General features: G+C 39.4%; 1 protein-coding gene across 8 annotated transcripts in view; it reads right to left on the minus strand.

The window, feature by feature from the left end:
* Positions 1 to 27,464, minus strand: part of DGKB (diacylglycerol kinase beta) — a 412,441-nt gene that overhangs the window by 298,088 nt on the left and 86,889 nt on the right. For all 8 annotated transcript variants that reach the window (XM_033067483.1, XM_033067474.2, XM_033067464.1 and 5 more), the window contains exon 2: positions 12,524 to 12,782. In XM_033067483.1, coding sequence (XP_032923374.1) covers positions 12,524 to 12,593 — 70 coding nt within the window. In that variant the 5' untranslated portion in view covers positions 12,594 to 12,782. The remainder of the gene's footprint in view (positions 1 to 12,523; positions 12,783 to 27,464) is intronic.

The following is a 27,464-nucleotide window of genomic DNA, read 5'->3' on the forward strand; positions in this document are numbered from 1 at the left end:
ACAAGATAAACTTTGACTAGCCAACAAGGTTTAATATGAATTCTTTTCCTTCTGCTGCAGGTACAGTAATTTCACGAATACAAGCCGCACCAATTTGACCAAAATTTTGGTGGAAACCTGGAAGTGCGGCTAATATTCCGGGGCGGCTAATCTATTAACAAAATTCTAAAAGCTGCCAACACGGAAGTGAGAGCCCGCGGCAGCCCCAAGCCAAGCTGGAGCCCGGCCGGCCCCGGCAGAGGTGGGAAAGCCTGGCAGAGGCGGGGCCAGCAGTGTGGGAGCCTGAGCCAGCAGGGCGGGGCAGGGAGGGCGGCAGAGCCTGAGCCAGCAGGGCGGGGCAGGGGGGCGGCAGAGCCCGGGCCAGCATGGCGGGGGAGCCCGGGAGAACTGGGGCTAGCAGTGCAGGGGAGCATGGCAGAAGCAGGAAGGCCGGCGGGTGGGGCTGCCTGGCAGCGGGGGAAGCCCAGCATAATCGGGGCCAGCAGCGTGGGGGAGCCCGGCGGTGCGGGGGCCTGCAGTGCCGGCCAGGGCGAGGAAACGCGGCGGCGGTGCAGACGGGAGGGGGCGGCCGGCGAGCCTGGTGGCGGCGGCGGCAGCCCTGCCGGCGGGGCGAGCGAAAGCGGCGCTCGCGAAAGCGCCGCCGCGAGCCGCGAGCCGCGAGCCGCGAGCCGCGAACCGCGAGCCGCGAGCCGCGAACCGCGAGCCGCGAACCGCGAGCCGCGAGCCGCGAGCCGCGAACCGCGAGCCGCGAACCGCGAGCCGCGAGCCGCGAGCCGCGAGCCGCGAAAGCGCCGCCGCGAGCCGCGAGCCGCGAGCCGCGAGCCGCGAGCCGCGAGCCGCGAACCGCGAGCCGCGAGCCGCGAAAGCGCCGCCGCGAGCCGCGAGCCGCGAGCCGCGAGCCGCGAGCCGCGAGCCGCGAAAGCGCCGCCGCGAGCCGCGAGCCGCGAGCCGCGAACCGCGAGCCGCGAACCGCGAGCCGCGAAAGCGCCGCCGCGAGCCGCGAGCCGCGAAAGCGCCGCCGCGAGCCGCGAACCGCGAGCCGCGAAAGCGCCGCCGCGAGCCGCGAACCGCGAGCCGCGAAAGCGCCGCGGGGCGGGCGCGGCGCGGGGCGGGCGCGGCGCTCGCGAGGCGCGGCGCGGGGCGAGCGAAAGCGGCAGCGGGGCGGACGGCGAGCCCGGCGGCGGCAGCCCTGCCAGCCGGGCGAGCGAACGCGGCAGTGGGGCGGTGCTGACGGGAGAGGGGGGCCAGCGAGCCCGGCGGCGGCGGCAGCACCACCCGGCCAGCCCCGCCGAGCCGTGGCGCTGAGCTGGGCCACCCGGCCCCGTCGGCAACCATGAGCGGGCCGAGCCTGCCTGGCCCCGCCCCGAGCCAGTAAAGCCCGCTATGCCGCGATCCTGTTACTAATTGGCCAATTTGTGAAAGCTGCGCACGGATTCTCGCGACGAACGAAAGTGCGGCTAATATTCGGGGTGCGGCTTATCTATTGACAAAGACAGCAACATTGTCGAGGCACCGGGGGTGCGGCTTATAATCCGTGCGGCTTGTATTCGTGAAACTACTGTAATTTCTCTACATTTCATGATTATGTTTTTCCAGTATTATTATTTTTTTTTCATAATCAAACAGCAAATGTAAATCAAAATTTCCAAACACTCAGTTTTAGGTACTTTCTATTTTGGTTCCTGCCTGGTGTTCTGCTTCTCTAAAAGCCAACTTTGATTTTGTCCTGACAAACTATTATTAACATCTGCTCTTCTCTGTTTTCTCACATCACTCATGGCACTACCTATGGGTTGTAAAAACAGCACAGATACATGAATTTTGGTCTACCAAAACTTGGTAGACTCCAATTTTATTTGAAGCCATTTGTGTTGCTTTGTTTTCCCATGTCTTCTATTTTTTCACATTTTAAAGTAATTTTTCCCTTTCAGGACTTTTATATTTTTATCCCAGGAACTCTTGACACTCACTCATTTTCTTCACATCTCTTCAATGTGCTTTCACCATCTCTAGTATAATTTCAGCAATTTATCAAACTCTTAAAGCCTATCCAGTACTGAAGTGCCACTATTCAACAAAGAATTCAGACATATACTTAGTACATAAGCCATCTTCCCATCCTCCTCCCTAAACATCTATAAAGTTTTCACTGTTTCTTTCCATTCATTTCAACTACTACTATCTATAGCCTCTTAAACAACATACAGACTATGCTTTCTTTCAAAGCAGTTACAAGTATTGCCAAAGTTTTTATGCTGCTACCGTTAAGGATACTGGCGTCTGTCCTATCTCTGTAGTGAATTTCAAACATGAACATTTAGAAAGAGAAACAGCACTCTACTTAACACAAAAAAAAAATGCAAACTACAAACAACAGCCAAAACCAGAACCAACAACAAAGAAACAACAGTTAAAGAATTTTAAAAACTCTTCAGTATGCCTTCATGAATGAGAACATCTATTACTAGGCCACTTAATTCTAGGAAATACATTCTTCAAAACATTCTTCTTTATCACTGTTATTACTGTTACAATTAATTTGAGTGTCTCAATATCAGAATTCCAGAATTGTTAGAGTTGGAAGGGATCTCTCTAGACCATCTAGTACAAACCCTGTTCCAAGACAGGGTCATATGCAATAACAAAAATTATTTGTAATTTTTATGTTTCAAATAAAATCCAGTATTTCTATTTTCAGAATTAATACAAAAACATATTACATTGGAATCTAATAAAAAATTATTTTGCCCATATTCTGTATTGGTTTTAATAAAATTATGACCCACAGAAAATCTGGACACTTCTAAAGATAAATTTAGCAGTCTGTAATGTCCTCAAAAAAACATTCAATTTTGTAGTGCAGCCAACAAAACTATGCAGTGACACTGCACAGTATCCACTAAAAGTCTTCCAGAGCCACACAAAAAGCAATATATTTTTAGTGTCTAAAACACAATGAAAACATATGTAATTATGAGCACATTTTAATTTTTGCTTCTTTTAACTGGTAGAAAACAACATAGAGGAAAATCCAGGGCCCTCCATCCTATGGCTGATGGAGGGAACTCTCCTGACACTATCAGACAGTCTTAGTTCTCCTCTTTTTCCAACTGACGCTTCTGATTCTCGACTTGAGCCATCAAGTCCAACCTATTTTGTGTTCTCAAGAGGAATAAGAAAGGCAGCTTTGGCTCTTCTTTCTTCAGAAACCCAGGAGACAGAGAACAGCAGAAGTGCTAAAGTTAATAGCAAAGTATGTTTTTTCAGTGGATAGGTTGGACAAGCAGCTTTCCCCTTCTCTCTTCAAGCATATGAAGCTTTGCTGGGCTTAAGGGACCTACGATGGGCTACTGGTTTATTGAGTGTGAATCTGATGAAGGCAAAGTGGGATCATCCTTTCTCTAAGAGATGTTTTGTTCAGTTTGTCTGATGAGTCATGGATTGTCACCATTTGAATTACATTTTCCAGCTCTTCTATAGAAACACAGTGACTAAAAATACATGCTTTTAATAAGAGCTGAGATTCTGCTACAGTCACATGGCTCTCCAATTAGCCCATTCTCCCCTCATTTTGTTTCTTAAAGGCTTGGTGAACAGCAACTGTTTGTGACATCAGGCTCATTTCCACAGCAACCAATTGAATTATCCCCCAAATCTTTATAATAAGAATAAGCAACAGGAAAAGATGAACTCGTAAGAAACAAAATCTTCTTACTGTTTACATGCAAATGTCCATAGAAACAACCAAACAATAAAGGAAAAGAAATAAGGAAGATGCCTAGAAACACAGGAAATATAACAAAGGCACAATCAATGTTTACATATTTTACAGTGTATAAATAGACATTCAGTAATTTGATGGCCATATGTCAGATCTGTAATAGACACAATATATGTTCAATGCCAGTAACAGCTGATGCTGCAACACCAGGTGTTACTGACTGGCATCATGTACCTATGCAGCTTCAGTTCTAGAAAATGTCATTATTTTTGACCAAGGAAATAAAGAACAAGATGAGATGACACCATTTAGCTTTCAGAACTCAAAGACCAGCTACTAGCCATCACACATCACAAAACCCTCAGCCACAGAAACCTGAAAACACTTCTTACAGAGAAAGACTAAAGGAGTTGGTCCTGTTCAGCCTGATTGACCCATTCTGTGATTCTATTAGCAAGTGTTTCTCGTTTGGACTTTGTAAGAGCTACTTACACTTGCTTCTTGCTACTATACCCTTGAAAATGGAAATGCAAAGACATTAACTTATACTCCAAAGACTTTCTCATCATTCTCCTCTATGACCACTATATTATTTAAGAATCATTAAATAATAATCTGTATGTATCAGAGTTAGCACAGGCCCTGATCCTATTGAGTTCTGACTAACTTAATCTTCCCCAGGTATTGAAACAGCCACAGTGCCCTCGGCGGAAACACTGGAAACTTAGTAGCATGATCTAGAAAATAATACAATTTTCCTGAAAATAAGGGCCTAACAATGTCCAGTCTCAGCACAACAAATTCAACATCTGTACTGAACTATTATGTATTGAACTACTGTGTTTCACTGCCCAGCAAGACTGAGCAAACCTCACAGTCTTCTCCAGATCTCGCTACTGCTGTCTCTTCCCCACTCTCCCAGATGAAGCCAATGTGCAAAAGGGGTGCAGGTAAATTATCATCTTATAGTGAGACCACCAAACGCTTTTGATGATGGGGCAGTGTCCTATTTATCACCCAGAAAGCATTTCCAGTGCCTCTCCAGGTGCAAATGTTGTGTTTGCAATAATAACAGTATTTTCACTTTGGATTCTGGGATCAATGCAACTCGGTACTATTGAACTGTCTGAATCAATTTTCTCCTTCTTCAATTCCTTTAACATTTCTTCCATATGAGACCTAAACACACAGCTTTGACACTTCCTCTAGCTTTGCTAAAATAGATAAATCAAGTGTGAGCAGTAGTACCACTGAGACCATTTGCTTCCTAATACTTTCCTTACCACTACATGAAAGTTACAATTTTTGGAGCCATCATAATTTTGATGCTACTAATCAATTATTCAGGAACCAGAGGCAGTTCTTCAGGAAGAAAGTGATGCTAAAAACAGCTGGTGCTTCATTGAACTGATCCAACTCTAGACCAATTTGTCATTGTTTTTCAAAACCTTTGAATTACAGGTTTACTCTAGCAGCCTACTGCCTTGTCTGCTTTTACTAAATTAACCAAGTCTCTTCATGTTATGATATATGATCTCCTGTTAGCAGTCTCCAGCTAACAGCACAGAAGCAACAGTAGTTTTGCATTTTCCTGACTATAATCCCTTTAATTGGAACTCCTGAACAAATCAGATACTCCAAGAGCATCTTATGTTCTGCAGAGGAAGAATCTTTTCCAGCTTTTACAATTCTATGATTCTGGGGGATTATAAACAGGAGATTTGTCCCAATTTTGCCAGCTGATAGTAACAATTACAAATTCACTATTTTCTACTCTTAAAACATGTTTCCCTGCTGTTGACAAATGAAGTTTCTTGCAGTTAAAAGACAGGAGAGGATCTCTGTAATTAGCTAAGATGTGAACATAATGCAATAACAATAATCATAGTCACTCAGTGTGACTACTTGGTGCTATTACTATGTATCATTCAGAGTTCTACAAAAGCCAGTACTTCCTAAAAGAACGCTTCAAATCAGAACACATAGCAGCCTGAGAGGGACAAAAATGTACTTAAGTGTATCTGCCTTTGTCACAAAATAAACTCCTGAATAATTTCATAGTTACCTTAACCAAAGCAAAGATTTCAGAACTCTTCTACACTGTTCCTCTCCCTAAATAGTTTTTTCCTTTCCCTGAATAGTTTATACTTGAAGCTGGATGCCCTTCTTTAGTAAGGGTGTGGAAGCAGGAAGCAAGCTCTGCATACATGAGTGTCCCACCTGACAGACACAGAAAGGTTCCTCCTTACTCGCAATTGTGGACAGAGTCAATATGATACTGTTTACCATTGACAGGCTCACTAGAGAACTGATCAGCTCCTATTTGGTTAAAACACAACTGCTAGTCACCACTAGACATTTATCATGGCAGAAACACTAAGCATTTTCTCTCATTAGAACACTCACCTCAAAGATCCAGATCATATTGTATTATTGCATGTTTCTCAACATTTTTCCCTTCAGAAATGTTCAGCTCATCATTCTTATCTTACATTCTTTTTAAGACATAACACAGAAACCCTAATTAGAGAAAGGAAAGAAATCCACTAATATTTCTGCAGATTATATTGCCTTCAATCTCCCAGAGCAACTTTATCTATGGTATGATCTTCAGAGGTCAAGTCTCAACTATGACTGCTTAAATAAAATAAAAAATCACAACTTTGTATCTTCTCTATTATGGATTTCAGTCTAACACAAGCCAAAGCCAGATTTAATATCCTCATTAGTGAAGACTGTATGCAGTAGCCTTCCACTGAACAGAGTTCAGGGCTTTTAAAGATTAAATCTGACTAGAGCCTAAATAAATAATACGTTAACACTCCTAACCCATTTTCTCTAAATTGGCGCAACACGGGAATGTGCATAAAGGATTTAAATTCACAGATCTGAGGAAAAAAATTACAGCGTTATATCAATATGCATAGATCATAGTTCACCTCTAAGGAGAGTTGCATCAAATCATTGAGTAGTTTTCTCCACTCCGTTTTCTCCTACTTAGATTTTTAGTTCCCAATCATAGATTTAGGATAAGGATTCAGACTCTAAAAATTATCAACTAGTCTCTTTTTCTGGCCACTCTACCCCCAACAGGCTTTGCATGCAAAGACTAGATCTCTCACTAGACCCGTTATCCTTCTCCATGAAGTTCTCCCAAGTGCATGGGATATTGTACAGGCAGAACAGGCAGATTTCACCTTTCAGCCAGTCTAACAGATTCTGTTAAAACTTTTTGAGAACCTAGCCACCTCCATCTTTACTAATAGCAGCAAAAACAAAAACACTTAAATCCTAAAATCCAATATTTGAGGTAAAACTATTTTCAGTAATCACCAGTGATATTCTCTCTCCACTTTCCACACAGTCAAAAATAGCTGGTTTTGTCAAAGTGTATTTGATGAGATTCATTCCCTCATTAGAATTAGCAGAATTCCATGTGGCACTAGAAGCCTGTGACTCTGAGGGATTGTGTAAGGTCCCATAGCTGCTGATGACCAGCTGCCACATGTATGAAGCTCCCTGAAGGTTATCATTTAGAACCCATTGTAAAAGATAGTATTTCCTCTGAGAGGACCACAGAGCCAAACCCACTCAAGAGTCTCCGAAAACTTAATTTTGAACCAGAACTTCTGCCGACCTTCCCATTTTTCTTCAGTGATCTTTTTCACAAAATCCTCCTTCCTGTTCCCCTATAACATTGTTTCACTGTCTAATTCTTGCAGTAGTTATTGATGCTACATCAAAAGATGCAGCAGCTGCTGATGCCGTTTCTGTTCTCACAGTCATTTCAGTAGCACTCCAACATCTATTTCTATCTTCAGTCTGTGACAGTCTGCCCAAGCTTTCCTCCACCAGCCTGGGAAAAAAATCACTGCCAAAAGTTTTGCAAAAAAGTTTTTTTCAGGCTTTTTCCTCAGGGCACATTTTGTTGACAAACTCCAAAGGACAACACAAAACCATGCTATTTCCCCAGAGTGCACACGCTGCCAGAGCTCAGAGGTCTTTTTCTCTGCCTACTGAGGGAAGAGCTTCCTTTTTTTTCCTTTTTTAATGCTTAGCTGACTCATGAAGTAGTCTTGTTTTAACTGTTTCAAATCCCTTCAATATTTCCCCACTTGCTTTTGGAGCAGTATCCTCTAAGCTCCTTCTAACATATAATTTGGACTACAACAGCCATAAAACTTTCTTTAATAAAAAGGAGATACAAAATTCATTTAATAAAAAGGAATAAAAAAAATAAAAACCCTGTTCAAACTAATCCAATTTAACATACAGATAATAATCACAATAAAGCTATTTATATTGCTTCCCTCTAATGCCCTTACAATTCAGGTTCCTGTTTGGAGTAGTACAGAATGGCACATATTAGTGAATCACAGAATCGTTTAGGTTGAAAAAGATGTCAAGATCATCAAATCCCACCTTTGACTCATCACCACCTTGTCAACTAGACCATGGCACATCCATTCATTCCTTGAACATTTCCAGGGGTGGTGATTCCACTACTGCCTTAGGCAGTCTGTTTCAATGGTTAACAACCCTTCCCAGGAGGAAAATCTGAGGTCCAACCTGAACCTCCCCTGGAGCAGCTTGAGATTTTTAAGCTTTTGTCCTACTGACTGACAGCTTTTATCCTGTTGCTGGTTGCCTGGGAGAAAAGGACAATCCTCACCTGACTGCACTCTCCTTTCAAGAAGCTGAAGAGAGCAATAAGGTCACCTCTGGGGCTCCTTTTCTCCAGGCTAAACAATCCAGGCTCCCTCAGCTGCTCCCCATACAACTTACAAAGACATATCTGGTACCATATAGTTTAGAAGAAACTGTTCTTGCTTGAAATGTCCTGTATGTACCTTACTCTATGCAATGACAGTTTGATGCAGAAAAATCCCTACATCTTTTCACCTTTCTTTCCCACAGCCACCAATGATTATGAAATCTAAAGGAGGAAAAAAATTTTTTCTCTCAAGTCCATTTATTTCCCTAGAATATTCATCAGGATTTAGTGTGGGCTACATTATTGTTGTTGTCATTATTATCACTATTATATAATAACCACACCAGTTACCCTAGGTTGGTTTTTTTTTTTTTTTTTTTTTTTTCACCTATTCTTCTGAGGCAATTTAAAATCAGGCAAAGAGGTAATGTAAAATATGTTCTACTGTTCTATCTTTGGAAAAAGAGAAGAGAGATTTTTAATTTGACTGGCAAGAAGGACACAGAGGAACTGACTTTGGAAATAATTATTCTTCCAAAACCACACATATGCGTATTAACTGCAAAGTGCCAAGTATTAGGTAATATACTATTTGGATTTTAGAAATATTTCTTTTTTGTTCAGTAGTATTTAAATTGTTCCAAAAAATTCACCCAATTATTTATTATGCAGGTAAAGAAGGGTCCTATGCTGAAAGCATAAAATTACCTTGACTTGAAGTCAAAAAGAATTCAGTAAGAAAAAATTACAGATACTCCTTGGATTAATTTACAGGAAGATATTCACTTACTATTAAGTTCTGAGTGTTGCTTAGAGGGAAATATTTTGTGATTAGGAACAAGTGGTGGAGAACTCATTCTCCTTTGCTGTTCAGTTATAGTTCTGGCAATTGAGAAAAGCTATTGTATATTCAAAACACAAATTTTGCATTCAGGGTTTGGGTTCATCAAACAGTACAGCTGGATAAAGCACTGAATTATACTGTAATTATGTGAAGAAGAAAACAGGCAGACAAGATGTGGTAGGAACTTCTCAAAGTGATTACAAGGACAGTACCTGCACACTAGGAGCTAGGAGCAGACCTTGCTTTGCAGCACTTGCCAGAGTAGACAGACTATCATCAAGCTCACAGAAGATTAATAAAGAAGAACTACACTGAACTGAGTGTCTTTTGCTCAGCAAGTGAAAAGCACAGGTCCTTCTCAGAGTACTAAAATCCACAGTAGTAGTTTAAAGGGCTTTATACAGAAAGATCCACACACCTACTTTGGTGACTGAAAAGGGAATTTATGCTCTAAGACCAAGACAGTTGGATCTGTAATGTCCACACTTATATGAGTTAAATATGCACATATGACTCAACTCTGGATGTACTTATTATCTGTGCAGTCTGTATCTAAATATAGTCTGAGATTTTCTTTGCATGACTGAAGGCAATTGATGCCAAGAGAAGCAGCTCATCTAGGTGCCACCTGAGCTCTGTTTCAGTGTAAAGATAAGAAGAGGCACTTAATATGTCTCGTACAACCCGTGTGGATCCATTCCTCCGTTCTTCTTGGAAACTGTAACACTTACAGGTGTGACTGATTTCAGTAAAGTTTGGCAGCAAGTCTTCTTCATAAAACAGAGGTGACACAGGCTTGCTTTCCAGATAGGGGAAAAATCAAGGATAGGGTTTCAGACTGAGCTTCAACCTCAAAAGACTCAACCCCTCACTCCTCCAAGTGTGCCCTGTCTGCTATGGGGCAGAACAGAGTCACACCTTCCTACACCGGATCCAAACTAAGGCTTCAGAGTTGCAAGGTGGTGTGTGCTTGTGCCCTGAGCAGAGGCTGTCACATAACTAAAACATTGTGTCACACTGTCGCCAGTTTAGGCTGAAGGGATTCAGCATCAGAAGGGAACTGTGAAAGGATTTTTTTTCCTGATCAGAAAGTCAATATGCAAAACACCAGTTAATGCATTTTAAAGAGAATACTTTGTGCATTAATAGACACATGAAGTGCCTAAAATGAATAAGCAAACTTTCTTTAACAAATTCACTTAGACTCCAAAGAACGGTAGAAATTTAAATCCCCCTGTACTTCAGAACTTCCTACTGGCTCCAGCACAAGGCAGCTCAGCAGACCTCCTCTTCCCATTCACCAGCTAAAGGTATCTCTTCTGTATCAACCAAGAACTGCACCCAGGGGAAAGGCTGAAGAAGTTTGTGGACTGTCCCCCATGGAATGTACCTCACCCCAGAACACGGAAATGACAAGTGATAGAACAGATTGATGAGTAAGTGGCACGCTGCCACAATCAACCCATCCCAGTTGTAGAAAAGTAATATCAATTTTCTGTGATCCTATAAGGCAGAAGTGACTACCAGCCACTAAGAGTATGATCCAAGGCAGAAGGGTTTCTGGTAGACTATACTCTTTGTTCTAGTACTCTAGTACTACAGTTTGATGCAAACTAAAACAGGATTTACAAATACTTTATTTATTTATGTATTTATTATTATTTATTTATTATATTTTATCTATTTATGTATTTTTTAATTCAAGAAAGTGAAAAACTTCCATAGTTAAAATAATGTTGCAATTTAGGTAAGATGAAGCAAACTCTCTACACCAAACTGAAAGGCAGAGCAAATGACAAGCCTGCATATCAAAGGGTGAAGCCAAAAAAAAACCCACCTCACTATGAATTCCCCACTTATTCTGAAGTCCTGCAGTGAAACCCACTCCTTAGCACAAAGTACAGCTGAGTGCTCATCAACATCACTTGTTGGGAGACACCTGCCACAAAGCCAAACCTCCCCAGAGTGTCACCTTTTGACACCTGGATCAGCTTTCCGTCCTGCAGGAGAACCACTGGTACTTCAAATTCCATGCTGGAGAAAAAGGAGCAATGCATTTTTAAACTGAGGACTTTTGTTGTTTAGGGTTTTTTTTTTTTTAATTTAGTTTATTTTTATTTCTTAAGTGAATCAAACTCTACCAAGTCACCAAATGAAATTCAGTGATTTTCAGTCCATTGCCTTTCCAAGCTCAACAAAGACAATGAAATAGCAAAGCAATTATTATTTAGTAATGAGCAACCTTTTGTTGTCACAACCTTTTGTTTATTGCCATGTTACACAGAAAATACATCAAATTCAAAAATATTGGTTCCAGTTTTTTTTTTTTTATGGCATTTTAAAGTCTTAGATCATATGCTTAAAGGTATTGTTATTCATTCATTTAGTTAAATTAAATTGGACAGTCAGAAATTCAAATTAAGGTCCATACACAGTTTATTTCTTTGGCATTATACATGAAAATCTATATACTATTAACTTTTTTTTCCTAATTGCCTCAGAAATTGAACTATTTACTCCAAAAAAAAGTGTCACATTTCACATTTCCAAAAAACTAACATCCTTTCATCACAGAAGAGCAGAGGAAGCCTAAAAGACAACAAAACTTTTTTAAAGGAACACACACAAATCTAAACACAAACATATTCAAGCAATTTCCCTGACACCAACTGTTCTATTTAAACCATGGCTCTGCACTATTGTGTGTGCAAGAAGTGCTGGAGGAGCAAAAGGAAGACAGAAGTAAAGGAATACCTTAAATGCCTTTTTTTTTCCTCACAAGGAAGGTAAATGTTTTGGCAAACGTTGCACTGAGGCTTAAGTTATAAGAATGCATAGGGAAAAAAAAAAATAACACATAACTTTCTGTCTCTATTAGAAATGTTCAAATTCAGATATTGAAAACAAATTAAAACAAATTGAAAATATTTTCCCAGGAAGCAGTAAATATTTTCCTTTTTTAAAAAAAACTATTCTATTCATTAACTATTTATTTGGTGCTGTAATTTAAAACAAATAAGATTATTCATATAAAAATGTGAAATACAGAGTTTTCTTCACAATGGTCTCTTAAAGCAATAAATCATCAATATAAATATAAATATATAAATCTTTATATAAATATAAAAAAGGATGCTTTCTAAGCTGTGAATAGTATCAGTAATGCAACAATTTTACATTCTATATTCGAAATACTCTTAATTTTTATTTAGTCATAAAATCAAATGTTTTAAAAATTACTTACATTCTGCATATTTCTGAAGCTGAGAGAACTCTCCAGGGCTAAGGTTAACCCACTTCTCCTGGCTCGTCATACTGGCAGTAAGGGTCCTCCTTGTATATCAGAAGAATATTACTTTTTACCCAGGTGTTATAACGCCATAAAGATTTTTAACTGCAGTTCACAGTATCTGGAGAGTGCCAAGATGGCATCAGTTTATGTGGATAAAGTTTTTGATGCAATGAACTCTTCCAAATGCTTGGTTCAGTGGAGAGTTACAGCACTGTTAAAAGAACAAACATTGAATACCAGAATAAATACCAAATATACCAGAATAAAATACAAAATATTAAATACCAGAATATACCAGTTTTCCTATAGAACAATTGTAAATAATAAATATTTTCCAATACATGGTTTTGCTCAAAATACTTCCATACCATATTTGCCTGTAAATAGTTTGATACATATTTCCAAATTATTATTTTTTTAATTCCAAATACTTGCGTGTAGTATTCATTAAAAATTATTAACTGTTTATGATCAAATGTATCTGGACACACTTTATGGAGATGTTCCCGATTCAGTAACAATCAGTAAAAATAGCAGATACTATCTTATCAGTAAACTTAGTTCCTTATGATTTTAAAATTGAATTTCTGTAACTGGATTAGTACCCAATTATGTTGTTATACAGCACTGCATGGCCTTGTCAGAAATGCTATGAAGCTTCTAACTCTCCATGCCAAAAATTAAATGGATTCTGCAATTTGCTGAGAAGTTCACATAAGAGCTATACAAATATTAACTATTCTAACAAAATAGCAGTGGTTTGATTTCTAGAACACCACAACATTGCTGGTCACTAATGAAAAACAAATCAGTTCAGGGAAAAAAATTGCAGCTGTCATTGCCTTCTCATCCCAATTTTGTGCAGCTTCTACCTCTGTGGGACAGACCCTCTGAAAGCAATGCATAACCAACACCACTCCTGAAACAAAAGGTAGTCTACTTTTCATCTAATTTTAGTCATCTGAGAACCAGGTACCTCATCTGAGATTGTCATCTCAGGCGCTCCCTTAAATCATCACAAAGAGACAGGTGGCCCAGGCAGCAATTAATGCTTCCAGTTTCAACATAAAATGTGATGAATATTCTCCTGCGGCATTTATCTTTTATTGATTACAGAGGTTGCCTAGAAGACCAGTTTAGACTAGAAAGCTAATTTTACACTGTAAGTGGAATCTCTTCCTATGTCTAGCAGTGCATCATTTATAAGGGTTAAGTTACAAAAAAGAGCAAAGAAAAAATTCAGATCAAAAGCAACTAACACAGTAATGGAATGAGTGCTAAGGAAGGACACGTTGGTAGCTAAGAGAGAACAGAAAAGGGAGTCATGAGGGGAAAGAAAGGAAAACAAAAAAATTACTAGGAACTGAAGCATATTAAAAAAACCCACATTAACCAAATCAGACAACACTTTTTTTATTTTTTCCCCCTCTTCCTGTTTTACATATAAGAGTACCACCATCACTGGACAAAGAAATTCCTGCAGATGCTAAGGAAGACACTTCAGTCCCAGAGCTTTCAGTGGTCTCAGACCCTTCCTTGTGAATGATTTGAATGCATATGATCAAGTAAGTCTGTCTTAAGTACAAAAACAGCTGCCTTGCTTTTCAAAAATTTGTACCAGAAGAGATTCATCTGCCCTTCATCTCCTCTGTTAGAAAAAACTATGAGTTATAAGATTTAGAATCTGATTGAATATATAATATATTTGTATAATATAATTGAAAAAAATAAAAAAAAATAACAGGAGCATGGAGATTGGGATGAAAAATGTAAGACTAATGTCAATAATATTGGCCAAGTGCAAGGCATATCAGCCCTCAAATCTCTGTGAATCAATATGAGTGCCTGAAAAAGGTCAGCAACTACCAATGTTAAATGTGCTATTTAGTAAGGAAAGTTATCATTCTGTCTTGTGAACTTCAATACTTTTATCTCAAGAAAAAAATAACTATGGTCAACTGGGTCATTTTAATCAGAGATGTTTTATTTCTAGGAATTGATCAGATTTTATTGAAGAGAGTTTTATATCCTGAGGTTGGTATGTATTTTTTTTATAATCTTGGCAACTGATTAGATTTTACTGATTTTTAAAATTGTATTGGTAACATAACCAAAATTTTCTACCATAATTTAATCCAGTTTTACTATTTGCATCATCCTTAATTACATTACCTTCATTACCTATGAAAGCTAACATTGCTGAATACTGTAAAGTTAGAGATTATTTTGATTATTTAATATGCATATTTGTGATAAACAGCTTTCCATTAGAATTACTACACCTAGTAAGGTAATGATGCTGTGCACTCTGGTCTGATCAATCTATTCATATGCAGTACCTTTAGCTGACCACTGTGCACAAAGTTTGTTGCATACACAGCTCATCAGCAGGGAAACTAGATCTAAATTACCAAATCTGATATCCTTTCCCCTTACCAGACACCCTGGCTCTACAGCCTAGAGCCAGAGATGTAACAAAACATGAATGTCCTGAATGAGACCGCAGCAATGGAAAAAATGTAGTATGGGCATGGTAGCTCACAGGAAAGAAGATGTAGTTTGTGCCTAAGACAGCAGCTACCATGGAACATACAAAAGAGTTTAAGGTTACATTTTTATTCTGGACAACTCCCAAATGCAAGTTCTGTCCTTTGAAAGGGAAGAAGTCCCCTACGGGGGACATAGTGGATCTAATTTGCCAAGTGTTATCTGGAAACAGGAAAGGAGAGGTAGGTAGCTCCTCTGAGGGTGGCTCACTGGTCTCTGGACTGCAGCCAGGTCCTGACTTCACCTCAGTGCATGGGATGCAGAAACAGAGAGAAACATAATGGGGAACATTTCACTAAAATGAAGATCCTAGGTACAGTAATTTCACGATTACAAGCCGCACCGTTTTGACTAAAATTTTACTTCCACACCGGAAATGCGGCTTACACTCAGGAGCGGCTAATATGTGAATAATTATCTGACATTTCCAACCCTGGAAGTGCAAACCGAGGTGCTGAGTCCAGCACCTGGCAGTAAAACCCAGCTTTTCACGATTGTTACAAATTGGTTACTCTATTGCGCCGCGGGTGGAGCCAGGCTTCGCAGAGGCAGCGTGGGGGGGGGGGGGTTGGGGGAAGGTGGGGTCTCCTTCCTTCAGGCAGCGCAGCCCAGGGGAGAGATGGGGGAGGGCCCTGTGCTGCCATCCCTACGGCCCGGGGGGAGGCGGGGGGCTCCGTGCTGCCATCCTCGTGGCCCGGGGGGAGGCGGGGGGCTCCCGTCCCCGCCTGCTGCGGGCGCCGGCGGGCTCCTTCCCTGCCGGCCGCTGCGGGTGCTGGCAGGCTCCGTCCCTGCCTGCCACCACAGGGCAGCGCCGGGCCGGGGTGAGCGAGCCCAGTGGCAGCGGCGGCCGGCCCCGAGCGGCCTCGCCGAGCTGGGCCACCTGGCCCCGTCAGCAGCCGCGAGCAGGCCAAGCCTGCACAGCCCAAGCCGAGCCGGTAAACCCCACCATATCGTGATTCTGTTACTATTTGGCAACTTTGTTGCACGCGGGTCCTCCTTGCAAACAACGGAGCGGCTTATCATCAGGTGTGGCTTATTTATGGACAAAGAATGAAATGTTTGCCAACACCTGGAGATGCGGCTTATAGTCCGTGCGGCTTGTATTCGTGAAATTACTGTACTTCCTTTTTTCAGTTTCCTGTTAGGTTCTGCTGCAACAGAGTCCTAAACAAGGAAAGATCCCTGCACTGCTTAGTTTTTCACAGTTAAATCTTTTACAGTAACATTTTCCCATTTTATGTATATAATATCATGGTTATAAGAAAATAAACTCAGTATACAGATGCTGGTGACAAAAATCATCAATGCATATTTGTGTAATTGTTAAGGTATACACTGGAAAATCACCTACATATTATGGAGATATCCTAATTTCTATAAAATAATGCATTAGCTAATTTGTATCAATTTTTTCAGAAGTGTTTGAAATAAATTCACTTCTTTACACTTTATTTTAGTTTTTGTGCTTGCTAAGTACTTCTGGAAGGCTATGCAGTGAGAAACCTACAGATAAGTATATGAAGAAGAAAGTAGTATCAACAATAATACCATCACATAGGAAAAAAAGAATCTTTAAGTACAACAATAATCATATGTGCTTGCTGGTAGGCAAAATAAAGATTAGCAGCTCTAAACAGATCATACACAGTGATTTGACCTGTTTATGCAGAGATAAATGACTTTGAACAATATAATACAGCATACAGTTAAAATATAGACAGTGTCACATAAGGAACTTTCCAGCAATCCTCTAAGTTTGACCTATTCTGGGCAACTCAGATCTGTGCATATATTTTGTTAATATACACTTAGGCAAGATTCACAGCCCACCAGCCACAGACACAAAGCAGACCTTAAAAGTAAGAGAAGCTAGAAACATGACATTAATAAACCATTCATTTAATCACAAAAAGAAGAAGATGAAAATCTTCCTCCTCTAGCCACTGACTATAATAAGTCTTAGGATTCCACTCTCCTTTTAATAACATGTTTTCCTTTCTGGATTTGAAAGTTTATTAAGTGTTCGGTCAGGATTCCTACCAGGCCACATATCCAAACTAGGAAGCAAAGTTTTGTTAAAAACTATACAAATCAAATTACTCAGCATTCAGCCAACACTGCTAACAAACTTAGATTTCCAGGAATTCCCCATGCCACCGAAATCCTCAGCTGCTCTACAGAAGCCTGTCTGAGAAAAGAAAAATGAGTATGTGATGGAGAAAAAAAAAACATAGAGGCAAATTCCCTATATGCCTACCTCACAACTCAATCTCATTCCACCTCATATGCAGGAAACATGAGTTTTCGGAGAATATTCAGGGCAAAATAAATTATATCAGTCCCACAAAACTGATCAACAACAACAATTTCAGCTTTGAACTTCAGCCCATGGAGACACATTCAGCTTCTCAACCAATGCAACACAATTCCCTGAAAGGCAGGGGAGATTCTTTTGAGGTCCAACCTCCCTGCCGTGTCTGAAAGCACAACACTCATCTTAATGCATGCCTTAAGGGACTTATTTCTGTTTACTGCAACAGGAAAACTCAGAACAGCCTAGAAACTGTCTCTTGGACTTGTTCAGACTTCTTTTACTTTCCACCAGCCCCTCCATAATGTCCGTCTCACACACAATTTCAACAACTTCCAGTTATTCCATAGGCAGGGCACAGCGTAAAGTCTCCTTCCGCAGAAACCATAGTTTTCCACAACAGGACTGATTAATGATTTTTGCCAGAACAATAGGAATAAATAACGCAGAATATTTTACACCTTAATTGCTATGGAGGCTGCAGCAATTATGTCAATCAAGAACTTTTCTGTACAGAATGTACTTGGTATTTCCTTCAGTGGGATCCTACACTTTCACCATGATACATGCTGTGATTTTCACTGTGAGTGACATCATGGGTTTTCCAAAAGGTAATTTTTACATGTCAGGTAACACATGCTTATGTGTGTGCCTGAAACTTTTCTCTGTTCTTCAAAAAAATCCAAAACATGCTAACAATCATTAATTTCTTGTCTGGAAATGCAGGCATTATGTACAGGTATACAAGACGTGTAGATGTTCCTGCAATTAATTATACACTTTGTAGAGAACAATGTGTCTAATGTCAGAAGTACTCCAAATTTGCATGGTTTAAAGTTTAGTATGCAGAGTTTGATGGGCAAAAAATCCAATCAAAATATCTGCTAATCACCATTCTGGTTTCTTTACTTTCAAATACAGAAGTAATATAATTACTTATAATTGCTGCCTGATTAATGGCATGAATGAAAAAAAATGAAGCCCTACAACACAAACACAAAACACAACAGTTTTTTCCTTCATAAATTGCACATTTTACATAACAACATCCCTTGTTTTGCACTGTATTTAGTATAGAGTCTTTTTAGTAGTACACCTTTTTCTTCAATTAGAAAAAAGTGTTTACTGATGTAAATTAATACAATTCTGAAATATAAACTATAAACATTGACAAACTGAAATCAGTGATAGTTCCTGTATCAAGCTGAAAACCTATCCCTTTAAAGAAGTGACCAGCACAGCTCAAAACCACACTTGCTTTATTACTTTATTCCCAGGTGTACTAGTTTGGGACATGTAAAAACATTTAAATTTTAATACAAAAGATATGGACTGTATTCCTCAGAGAAGCAATTACTCAAATTCACTTTCTTGAATTATTTATATGGAATATATCAGTAAACACTAAGAGTACATGCAACACAAACCCTGTTGTGGCCTGCTAAGCAGAATACTTGAATCTTTGTGAAAACATCTCTCCAATACTACTGTGTGTGACAGGGAAAAATATTAACAACAAAAACTTAGCACTGATAAAAAAACAATCAGAATGTAAGATGGCAACATCACTGAGTACAGTTAGGATTGATTTAAGAGCAATTTAATAATTGAAGCAAAGTTGTTAAGAATAATAATGCTTAAAAAAAGGCAGATGCCAAAAGGAGAGTGTGGAATAAAGCCCAAGAGAAACAAGTGATACACAATACGATTGCTCACTGGAGACTCAATCGGCCTCTCCTGAGCAGTAATCAGCCAATTCCTCCCAGTTCAAACCCTCAGCATGACATTCCATAATATGGAATATCCCTTTTGGCCAGCTGCCCTGGCTATGCTCCTTCCCTGCTCCTTGTGCAGCTCCTCACTGGCAGAGCATGGGAAACTGCAAAGTCCTTGACTTACGGTAAGCACTACTTAGCGACAATTAACACTCTGTTATCAGCATAATTCTCATAGTAAATCCAAAATACGGCTCTGTACCAGCTAGCTACTAAGTTTAAAACTAACCCTGTCCTAGCCAAAACCAGGACACTCTCCATGCACCTTAACTTCATCATATGAATTCATTAAGATCAATCAGAAGTTGCTTTTAAATTTTACAACTGCTAGGTTTGCTGTTTCCAGGTTGCTACATTAATTACCTACCAAGTCAGAAGAACTATATTCAAATTTCTCAGCGTTTTCTTCACTAAAAGAAACATTGAAATAAATGAAACCTGAGGAGAATCTGGGACAAGGAAATACCACAACATATTTTTGCTGATTCATCAACAGTATATATATATAAAGGCTTCTTCCTTTCTTTAAATAATACAGTTGAACAAACTAAAAAATTAAAGAAAAAAAAACACCACTGGAATTTATTTTATGCTTATGAGAGAAGTAGTACATAATTCAAAAATCTCCAAGTGAGAGTCTGTTCCCAAGGTTAAAGTTGTCTCAGTAACAATTTTATGAAAACATTTAAAAAATGAAAATCGGAAAAGTTGAGGAGTTACTCATCCTTCCTACTGTTTCATATCAATGACTAAACAAGAAAATTTTTCCATAGGGTGACTAAAATTTGAAACCCTTTTTTAATGACTGAATGATCACCTTGAATAATATTTTGATTCTCTAAGTAACTAATTATAAACATATTAAAACTAGAAGGGGTGAAAAAAAAGAGAAAAAATCTGACCCCAACAAAAGTAGAAAATAAACTGTTCAGATAAAAAGATTTCTAGACAGCTGGCAGTATTTTGAAATTGGTGAATCACTAAAGCTTAGACTGATATTCTTTAATAAATAGAGAAAAACAATCTGGAACAGAAACACTGGATTTTATAGGTATATCTGTGCAATCTATAATAAATTCTCTGGAACACAGCACATTAGGCTGTCCACTACATAAATCACTCTGATGAGAGGATGAATCAATCTCCCAAACAATTCTTTTCACATCACCCACCACTATTTCTACATATCCACCAAAACTCCTCCAAAAGCTAGAGCATCACAGATTAAACATCCTGAGGGCAGCCTTTGTCTTATAAATTATCCATCTGCCATCTTCCCCAGGAAAGGCAGCTCCAGAAGTGCCTCCCTTGATATGAGCCCTACACAGACCTCCCCACAACCAGCATCACAAGTATTTGAGCCCGTATCAACATAGGTTAAGGTCTTCGACTATTATCAACCACATGTTCTTCCTCTTTTCTTTCATTTCCCTCTCATGGGACAACCTCTGAATTCTGTCCAACAATTAACTTTTGTTGGCAGTTAATTTATTGGCAGGGATTTTTTTTTTGTTTAATTTTTGGATTTAATTACAGTAATTTCACAATTATAGGCTGCACCTGATTATAAGACGCACTTCCAGGTGTCGGCAACTTTTTGTTCTTTGTCCGTATATAAGCCGCACCTGATTATAAGCCTCACGTTACAATACGGAGTGTGATAAAAGGTATCTATTCTATCACCATCTGTTGAGAATGGGGGCAGTGATCCTTATCTCTGCGGGAGATACTCTGCTAATGGGCCATCCATTGAAACCAGGTGGGGCATTGTTCTTTATCTTTTCACAACCCATCCTGCCTCCAGCGAGTTCTTTTCTGCTAATGGCCCATTGAGCCTCAGTGTGTGACTGATAAAATTCCTTCATCCCATTGGAAGTTGCTCCAGCCAAGGGGAAGAGCCCAACATTTCTTACCAAGATAAAAACAGAGGCTTTGGGACACTAAGGTAGCCCCTTTCTCCACTGGACTCCAGTGGAAAACTGGGTTTCTCCACATCACCACTGGACCTCCAGAGGGAAACTGCACCTTCTACAGGAGCACTGCTTCAACTGAATCACATCTGTCACTGCACGAGCACTGCAACCACCATTTAATGGGACTGCTACCAACACCCTGCCTGACAGGGTGTCAGGTTGTACTCTGACTTTGTCAGGTTTTGGGGTTTGTTTCTTTGTAATACTGTATTTCTATTTTAATTTCCCTAGAAAAGAACTGTTATTCCTAATTCCCATATTTTTGCCTGAAAGCCCCTTGATTTCAAAATGATAATAATTTGGACGGAGGGGGTTTACATTCTCCATTTCAAAGAGAAGCTCCTGCCTTTCTTAGCAGACACCTGTCCTCCAAACTAAAACAGCAACTTTTCGTTCTTTGTCCATATATAAGCTGCACCTGACTATAAGTTGCACTTCTGGGTTCGGACCAAAATTTTAGTCAAAATGGTGTGGGTTATGATCGTGAAATTACTGTAATCTCTCCATATTTAGGTGCTCTAGAGGTGATTACATTACAGGAGGGCAAAGCTGAAAAGTGCAATTTACAACTGGGGAAGAATTCTGATGATCCATAATTTCCTGGGGCAAAAATTCCTGCTTCATGCTCGGAAACAAGCCTTTGAAAAGATGTTCTTTAGTCTTGTGACAAAAATGTTCCACAGTGCTAGAGGAAAAGATTTGTTAACTGCTGACCTCATTCAAATGCTTTGCGTAATTTTAAAATAAACTGGGAACAGGACAACGGAATTCCTCCTAAAAAACCTGTGAAAATATGAACCTGATTTAATCAACAGGAAATCTGTATATAGAATAAAGATCAGGTTAGCAGGCAGGTTAAAGAATTTCATAGGGGACATTCATTCTACACTGTTTTCCATTATGTGGAATTTTTATTTTTTTTCCCCCTAGGGAGAGAAGTTGATTAAATTATTCAGTCCTGGGATATGAATAGCTGGAACTGTCACTCTCCACTGGGATAATGTGGAGCCTTCTAGACAACTACACATGGTTTTGTATTTCCTCCTTAGCTTCACCATAAAACAGTTGAGTGATAGTGAGATACCAAATGGGCTATCAAAGTAAGGCAGCCCCTTGCCTACAAGAACGCATATCTGCATCTGAAGTACACTACGCGGTGGCAGCAGCATCTCAAAGTACAATTCCCTGTTCGCCCAAAGAATTCCTGGCCCGCTCAAATTCAGCTCAAAGAAGACAGTAACTTGAGGTTTGTGAAGGATAAGTGACCATTGCCATTTTTATGTTCCTAGAATTTGCTCTGATGGCATGTCCATACGGACACCAGAGGTGTGGATGTACAAGTAGAGCATGAGTGAGGCAGTGTCTTGGGTTGCAACACAGGATGTCACCAAAAGTATCTATTCTATCACCATCTGTTGAGACCAGGTGGGACAGTGATCCTTATCTCCGTGGGAGATATTCTGCTAATTGGCTATCCATTAAAACCAGGTGGGGCATTGTTCTTTATCTTTTCACAACCCATCCTTCCTCCAGCGAGTCATTTTCTGCTAATGGCCAACTGAGTCCCACTGTGTGACTCATAAAATTACTGCATCCCATTGGGAGATGCTTCCGGGGGAAGAGCCAAACCTTTCCTACCAAGATAAAAACTGAGATTTTGGGACACCAAGGGAGCCCTTTTTCCACTGGACTTCAGAGGAAATCCGGACTCTTTCCACTGGACCTTCAGAGGGAAACTGCACCCCTCTACAGGAGCACTGCTTCAACTGAACCACATCTGTCACTGCAAGAGGACTGCAACCACCATTTAATGGGACTGCTACCAAAACCCTGCCTGACGGGGTGTCAGGTTGTATTCTGACTTTTGCCAGTGTTTGGGGTTTTGATCTTTGTAGTACTGTATTTCTATTTTAATTTTCCTAGTAGAGAACTGTTATTCCTAATTTCCATATCTTTGCCTGAGAGCTCCTTGATTTCAAAATTGTAATAATTTGGAGGGAGGGGGTTTACATTCCCCATTTCAAAGAGAGGCTTCTGCCTTTCTTAGCAGACACCTGTCCTCCAAACCAGGACAGGCAGTTTTAGTGAAACAAAGCCAGAAGGGAAAATACAAGTTGGCTCAGCACCACAAGCATCAGAGCAGGCTCTGCACATCTGCCTGACCTCCTGTGCACATGTCTGAGGGATGCAGAAGTCCAGGCTGTCTCATGTCCACAGTTCTCAATACCAGAAACCATTACTTAAAGGCAGCTTGGCCCGACATCCTTCTACAGCATGAACACATGTTGAGTCTGTCTCTTTCAATATCCTTAATGATTTTCCTGCTGTTCATATACTGCCACTGAGTAAACTGAGACAGAACTGGTATTTGCAGTTCTAGAGATTCTAGAGAACTGGTTAGAGATGGAAGTGAATTTTGTGACTGAGGGACCTTCATTTGTTTTTCTGTCTGTCCACCCCACCCAGACAGACTTACAAATTTAAAGACTTTAACACACTGCCCCATCTTTCAGACAGGAAAACTCTACATCTTCATTGTTAACTGTGCTGATTTTTTTTCAGAGGAGCATGAGAAGACAATTTATGTCCTCCACCTACTGACTTCAGTATATTACTTCAGAATCCTTTGTAGCCAAGAAGTGACAACATTCCCATGGAATTTTTAATAAATAAAAATTGGTATCTAATTTCACTTTTAATTGACAAAGGTACATAATTACAGTTTTATACAATTTGTGTTATTTTTCCATGGTGTTCAGTTTCCAATATGGAAGTTTACTTCTGTTAATTTGAGTTTCCCAATGTTTTTGCAACTTAAAGGGAAGAAGAAAAAAAAGTTGGTCCTGTCTCCTTTTTCCCTTGGGATCCTTTGTCTGAGCTAGCCTATATTATGCTTGCATTATACATATTTTTTTTTTCTCTTGAGAAAGGCTCTGCATTTCTGTTATCTTTTTCTAGCATGTTTTTCTGTGGAATTCTACCTAATTAGTTTGTCTTTAAATGTTGCAATTAATTCTCTTTAGATTTAGACTATGTTTTTACACAGTAGTCCTTGACACTGAAATTATTGCTACTACACGTATGATCCTCTACAGATAGGAGAAGAGTAGGACTGGTAGAAAGAAGTATTTTCTAATACATGAAGCTTTCAGAAAATAACCTTAGCTCAAGTCTGAGAACAGATGCAGGAAGCTTCAAGCTAAGTGAAGGTTTAAGATCAATTTTAACTTATGCTACATTATTTTATGATTTGAGAGAAAAGGGTAGCTGGTATCCTATTGCAGGTCTGGGATGCGCACACATATCCCTTCAGGATTTGGTTTGAGTTTTGCTTGCTTTGTCTATGGACTGCTAAATATATGCTGGGTGGAACTTTGTCCCTCCTGATGTCTTGAGGGCAACAACACAGGTTGCCTTTACCAGCCTATGAAGACAAACACCCAATTTTGCCACATTCCACTTCCTTTTGCCTATAGAACTGATAAACTTGGGAACAACCTGCTTAGTAATAAACCATGCCCAAATACACCTGAAAAGAGACACAGGATAAACACATGGGAAGTATCATTTTACTCTGGTGAGCTACTCGCCTTAAAAGTACAGTTGGATAAAAAAATCTGAACCTGCTTAGTAAGACTTCAGCTTGAAATTTGGAAGAATTTCCCCTGACTTTGCTGAATGTTGATGCTTGTGTTTCCTCATCCTCTGCAGCTTCCCTGGGGACCCACATGATTTTGCCCGAGGGAATTTTAATCTTATCCACAAATTGTAGTCAAGCGCCAAACGATTACTAAATAATCTTCATATTGGAACACTTTCACAGTGCAGGTCAGCCTTTTTTGCCATTACTTTATTTGCCATAAACTACAAATAACCTATATGTTTACTTCTGAATCATAAGCATCATCACTTAAACCATTAATAATTTTTTGTGCAATTCATTTTTACCACAGTTTTAAAAAGCAAAACATAAACAATGTTTTACACATTTCTTTTAATTTCATTTCTAAATAAATAAATAAATATATCTACAGAGGAATGAAACATCTAGTCTATTTGAATATATTTTTAAGACTTACATCAAAACAGCTTATATATTAGAATATGATAACTAATGAAAAGCCAGAAATCAAAGATGGTAATAAAGTGATGAAAGTAGAATGACTACACAAACTCAAAAAGAAACTCAGTGATTCACTGCTGTTTCTGCGTTTACATTGGTGAAGAATTCCTTTTCAATGACAAAGAAGAAAGTATAATAAAATGGATGGCAACTGGATAACACATTTATGCTTCTGTATGAGGAATACTTACATGATTGAATCTCCTGGACTCCACTCCCACAGAGAACAGAAGTACCAGATAAGAGCACTACCATTCTTGGTAATACTAACTAGAGACATACTACCTCCATGATTGTATATTCTTACCTTGAACAGAAGCAGCACTAATTGTAAACAATTGCAAACCTGTATCTATTGCACTAATTCACATCTATAGAAGACTTTCTGCCTTCAACCTGCATTCCCTTCTGTTGGTTTTGCTGGTTTCTCAGCTGAAACACTGGGATGAACACACTGCACTTGATGCACTGCAAGTCACATGTTCAGGTCCTTAGTTTTTTCCTTCACTTCAAACTTTATGATCCTAAAACTTAACTTTTAGAACATGCCTGTATAACTGCCTTAAGTCAACTGAAGGCCTACTCACTGAAACAAAGGTGTCTTAAACAGAAATGTTTAAAACTTGTTTTACACTAACAACTAAAAGAGTTTAGAAATTGGTCCTATAGAACTTCAACGTGAACTTGAATATGGCAAAATTACCTACAATATTTACACTCAGCTTTCTATTACTAAAGAGCAATTACAAAGAAAAAACTTGCAAGTTATGAACAGGCACAAGCTTAAGTCACATTTCATCTTTCATTAGTTTCCAACCTTTTTACCCTATATTCGTTTTATCGAGCTCAGTTTGTACATAGCAACTACTGTAATAGTTCTTCAATCTACAAAGTCATCGCTAAAGGTCTAGATGATTTATGAGAAGGCTGCATATGAAATATCTATATTACAGGGCTTGAATTCCATTGAAATATTGCAAGACATGAATATAAAAACCATTTTTTAAAAAGCCGATTTTTAAGGGGTTAAGAATTATTCTCTTTTCTATATTTCTGATTCAATTCATGAAAGTTTTCAAACAAAGACATTTTCCAAAGTCCCTTGTGTTGCTACTCTTACCAACAGTCAGAGGATGTACTTATATAACACTCTTCCCAGGAGCCACCCATCAAAAACTCACTTTCATCAACTGGAGAATGTGTGAATTTTAAAAACAGTTATGTTCATAGAAATTATGTAGTCATAGAATGGTTTGGGTTGGAAGGGGCCTTAAAGATGATCTAGTTCCAACACCCCCACCAAGGGCAGGAACCCCTTTCACTAGACCAGGTTTCATAGAGCCCCATCCAACCTGCCCTTGAACACTTCCAGGCATGGGGCATCTACAACTTTTCTGGGCAGCCCCCAGAGCCTCACCAGTTCCAGTGCCTCACCACCCTCACAGTAAAGAATATCTGATTAACTTTACTAAGTGATTTGTTATTTATGAGTCATTTCTTTCACATGCCTTGTATTAAAATATTCACAATTGAATCTTTCCACATATGAAAGAAGCCTGAAAGAGTTTGCAAGCCTGCTCTACTTGCTTCCTTTTTATATCACAAGACTATCACAGCTATGTAATCTGCAAGTCACCCAGTTTACTAATGTCCATTTTGGTATAGCTTATGTCATTTAAAAATAAAAAAGAGAAAAAAAATATTCTATTTAAATTTGTTATTTAAAATCATTCCATAAGAAGTTATTTTTCCAATGATAAAGTTATACTTCATCAAGTAGAAGTTTTATTGAGAACCTTTCACCAAAGATCATCTAAAGCCTCATAAACCCTCCATTTTCCAACATATTATTATATTTTTATTATTAAAATAAGATTAACGTAAACTTGCTTATATGTCCCAATGCATATTCACAGAACTGATTTTGCTGTACCGCAGAAATCTTTATAATTAAGAGGTTTTGCTTATATTTGCAGTAAATCAAGACAGTCCCTCTGTTTTCTCATTTGAGGCATGGCCCATAACATGGGGTGTTTTACTCAAGAAAAAGTGAGTAATAGCCACAAGAAGGAAAAGTAAACAAAAATCGCCATTGAGAAAGGCAATCCACTCTTAGGTGATGTGCATCCATACAAACCTGTGATTCAGAATTTAAAGTTTACAC

The sequence above is a fragment of the Catharus ustulatus genome, chromosome 1 (assembly GCF_009819885.2).
Source record: "Catharus ustulatus isolate bCatUst1 chromosome 1, bCatUst1.pri.v2, whole genome shotgun sequence".
Lineage (NCBI taxonomy): Eukaryota > Metazoa > Chordata > Aves > Passeriformes > Turdidae > Catharus > Catharus ustulatus.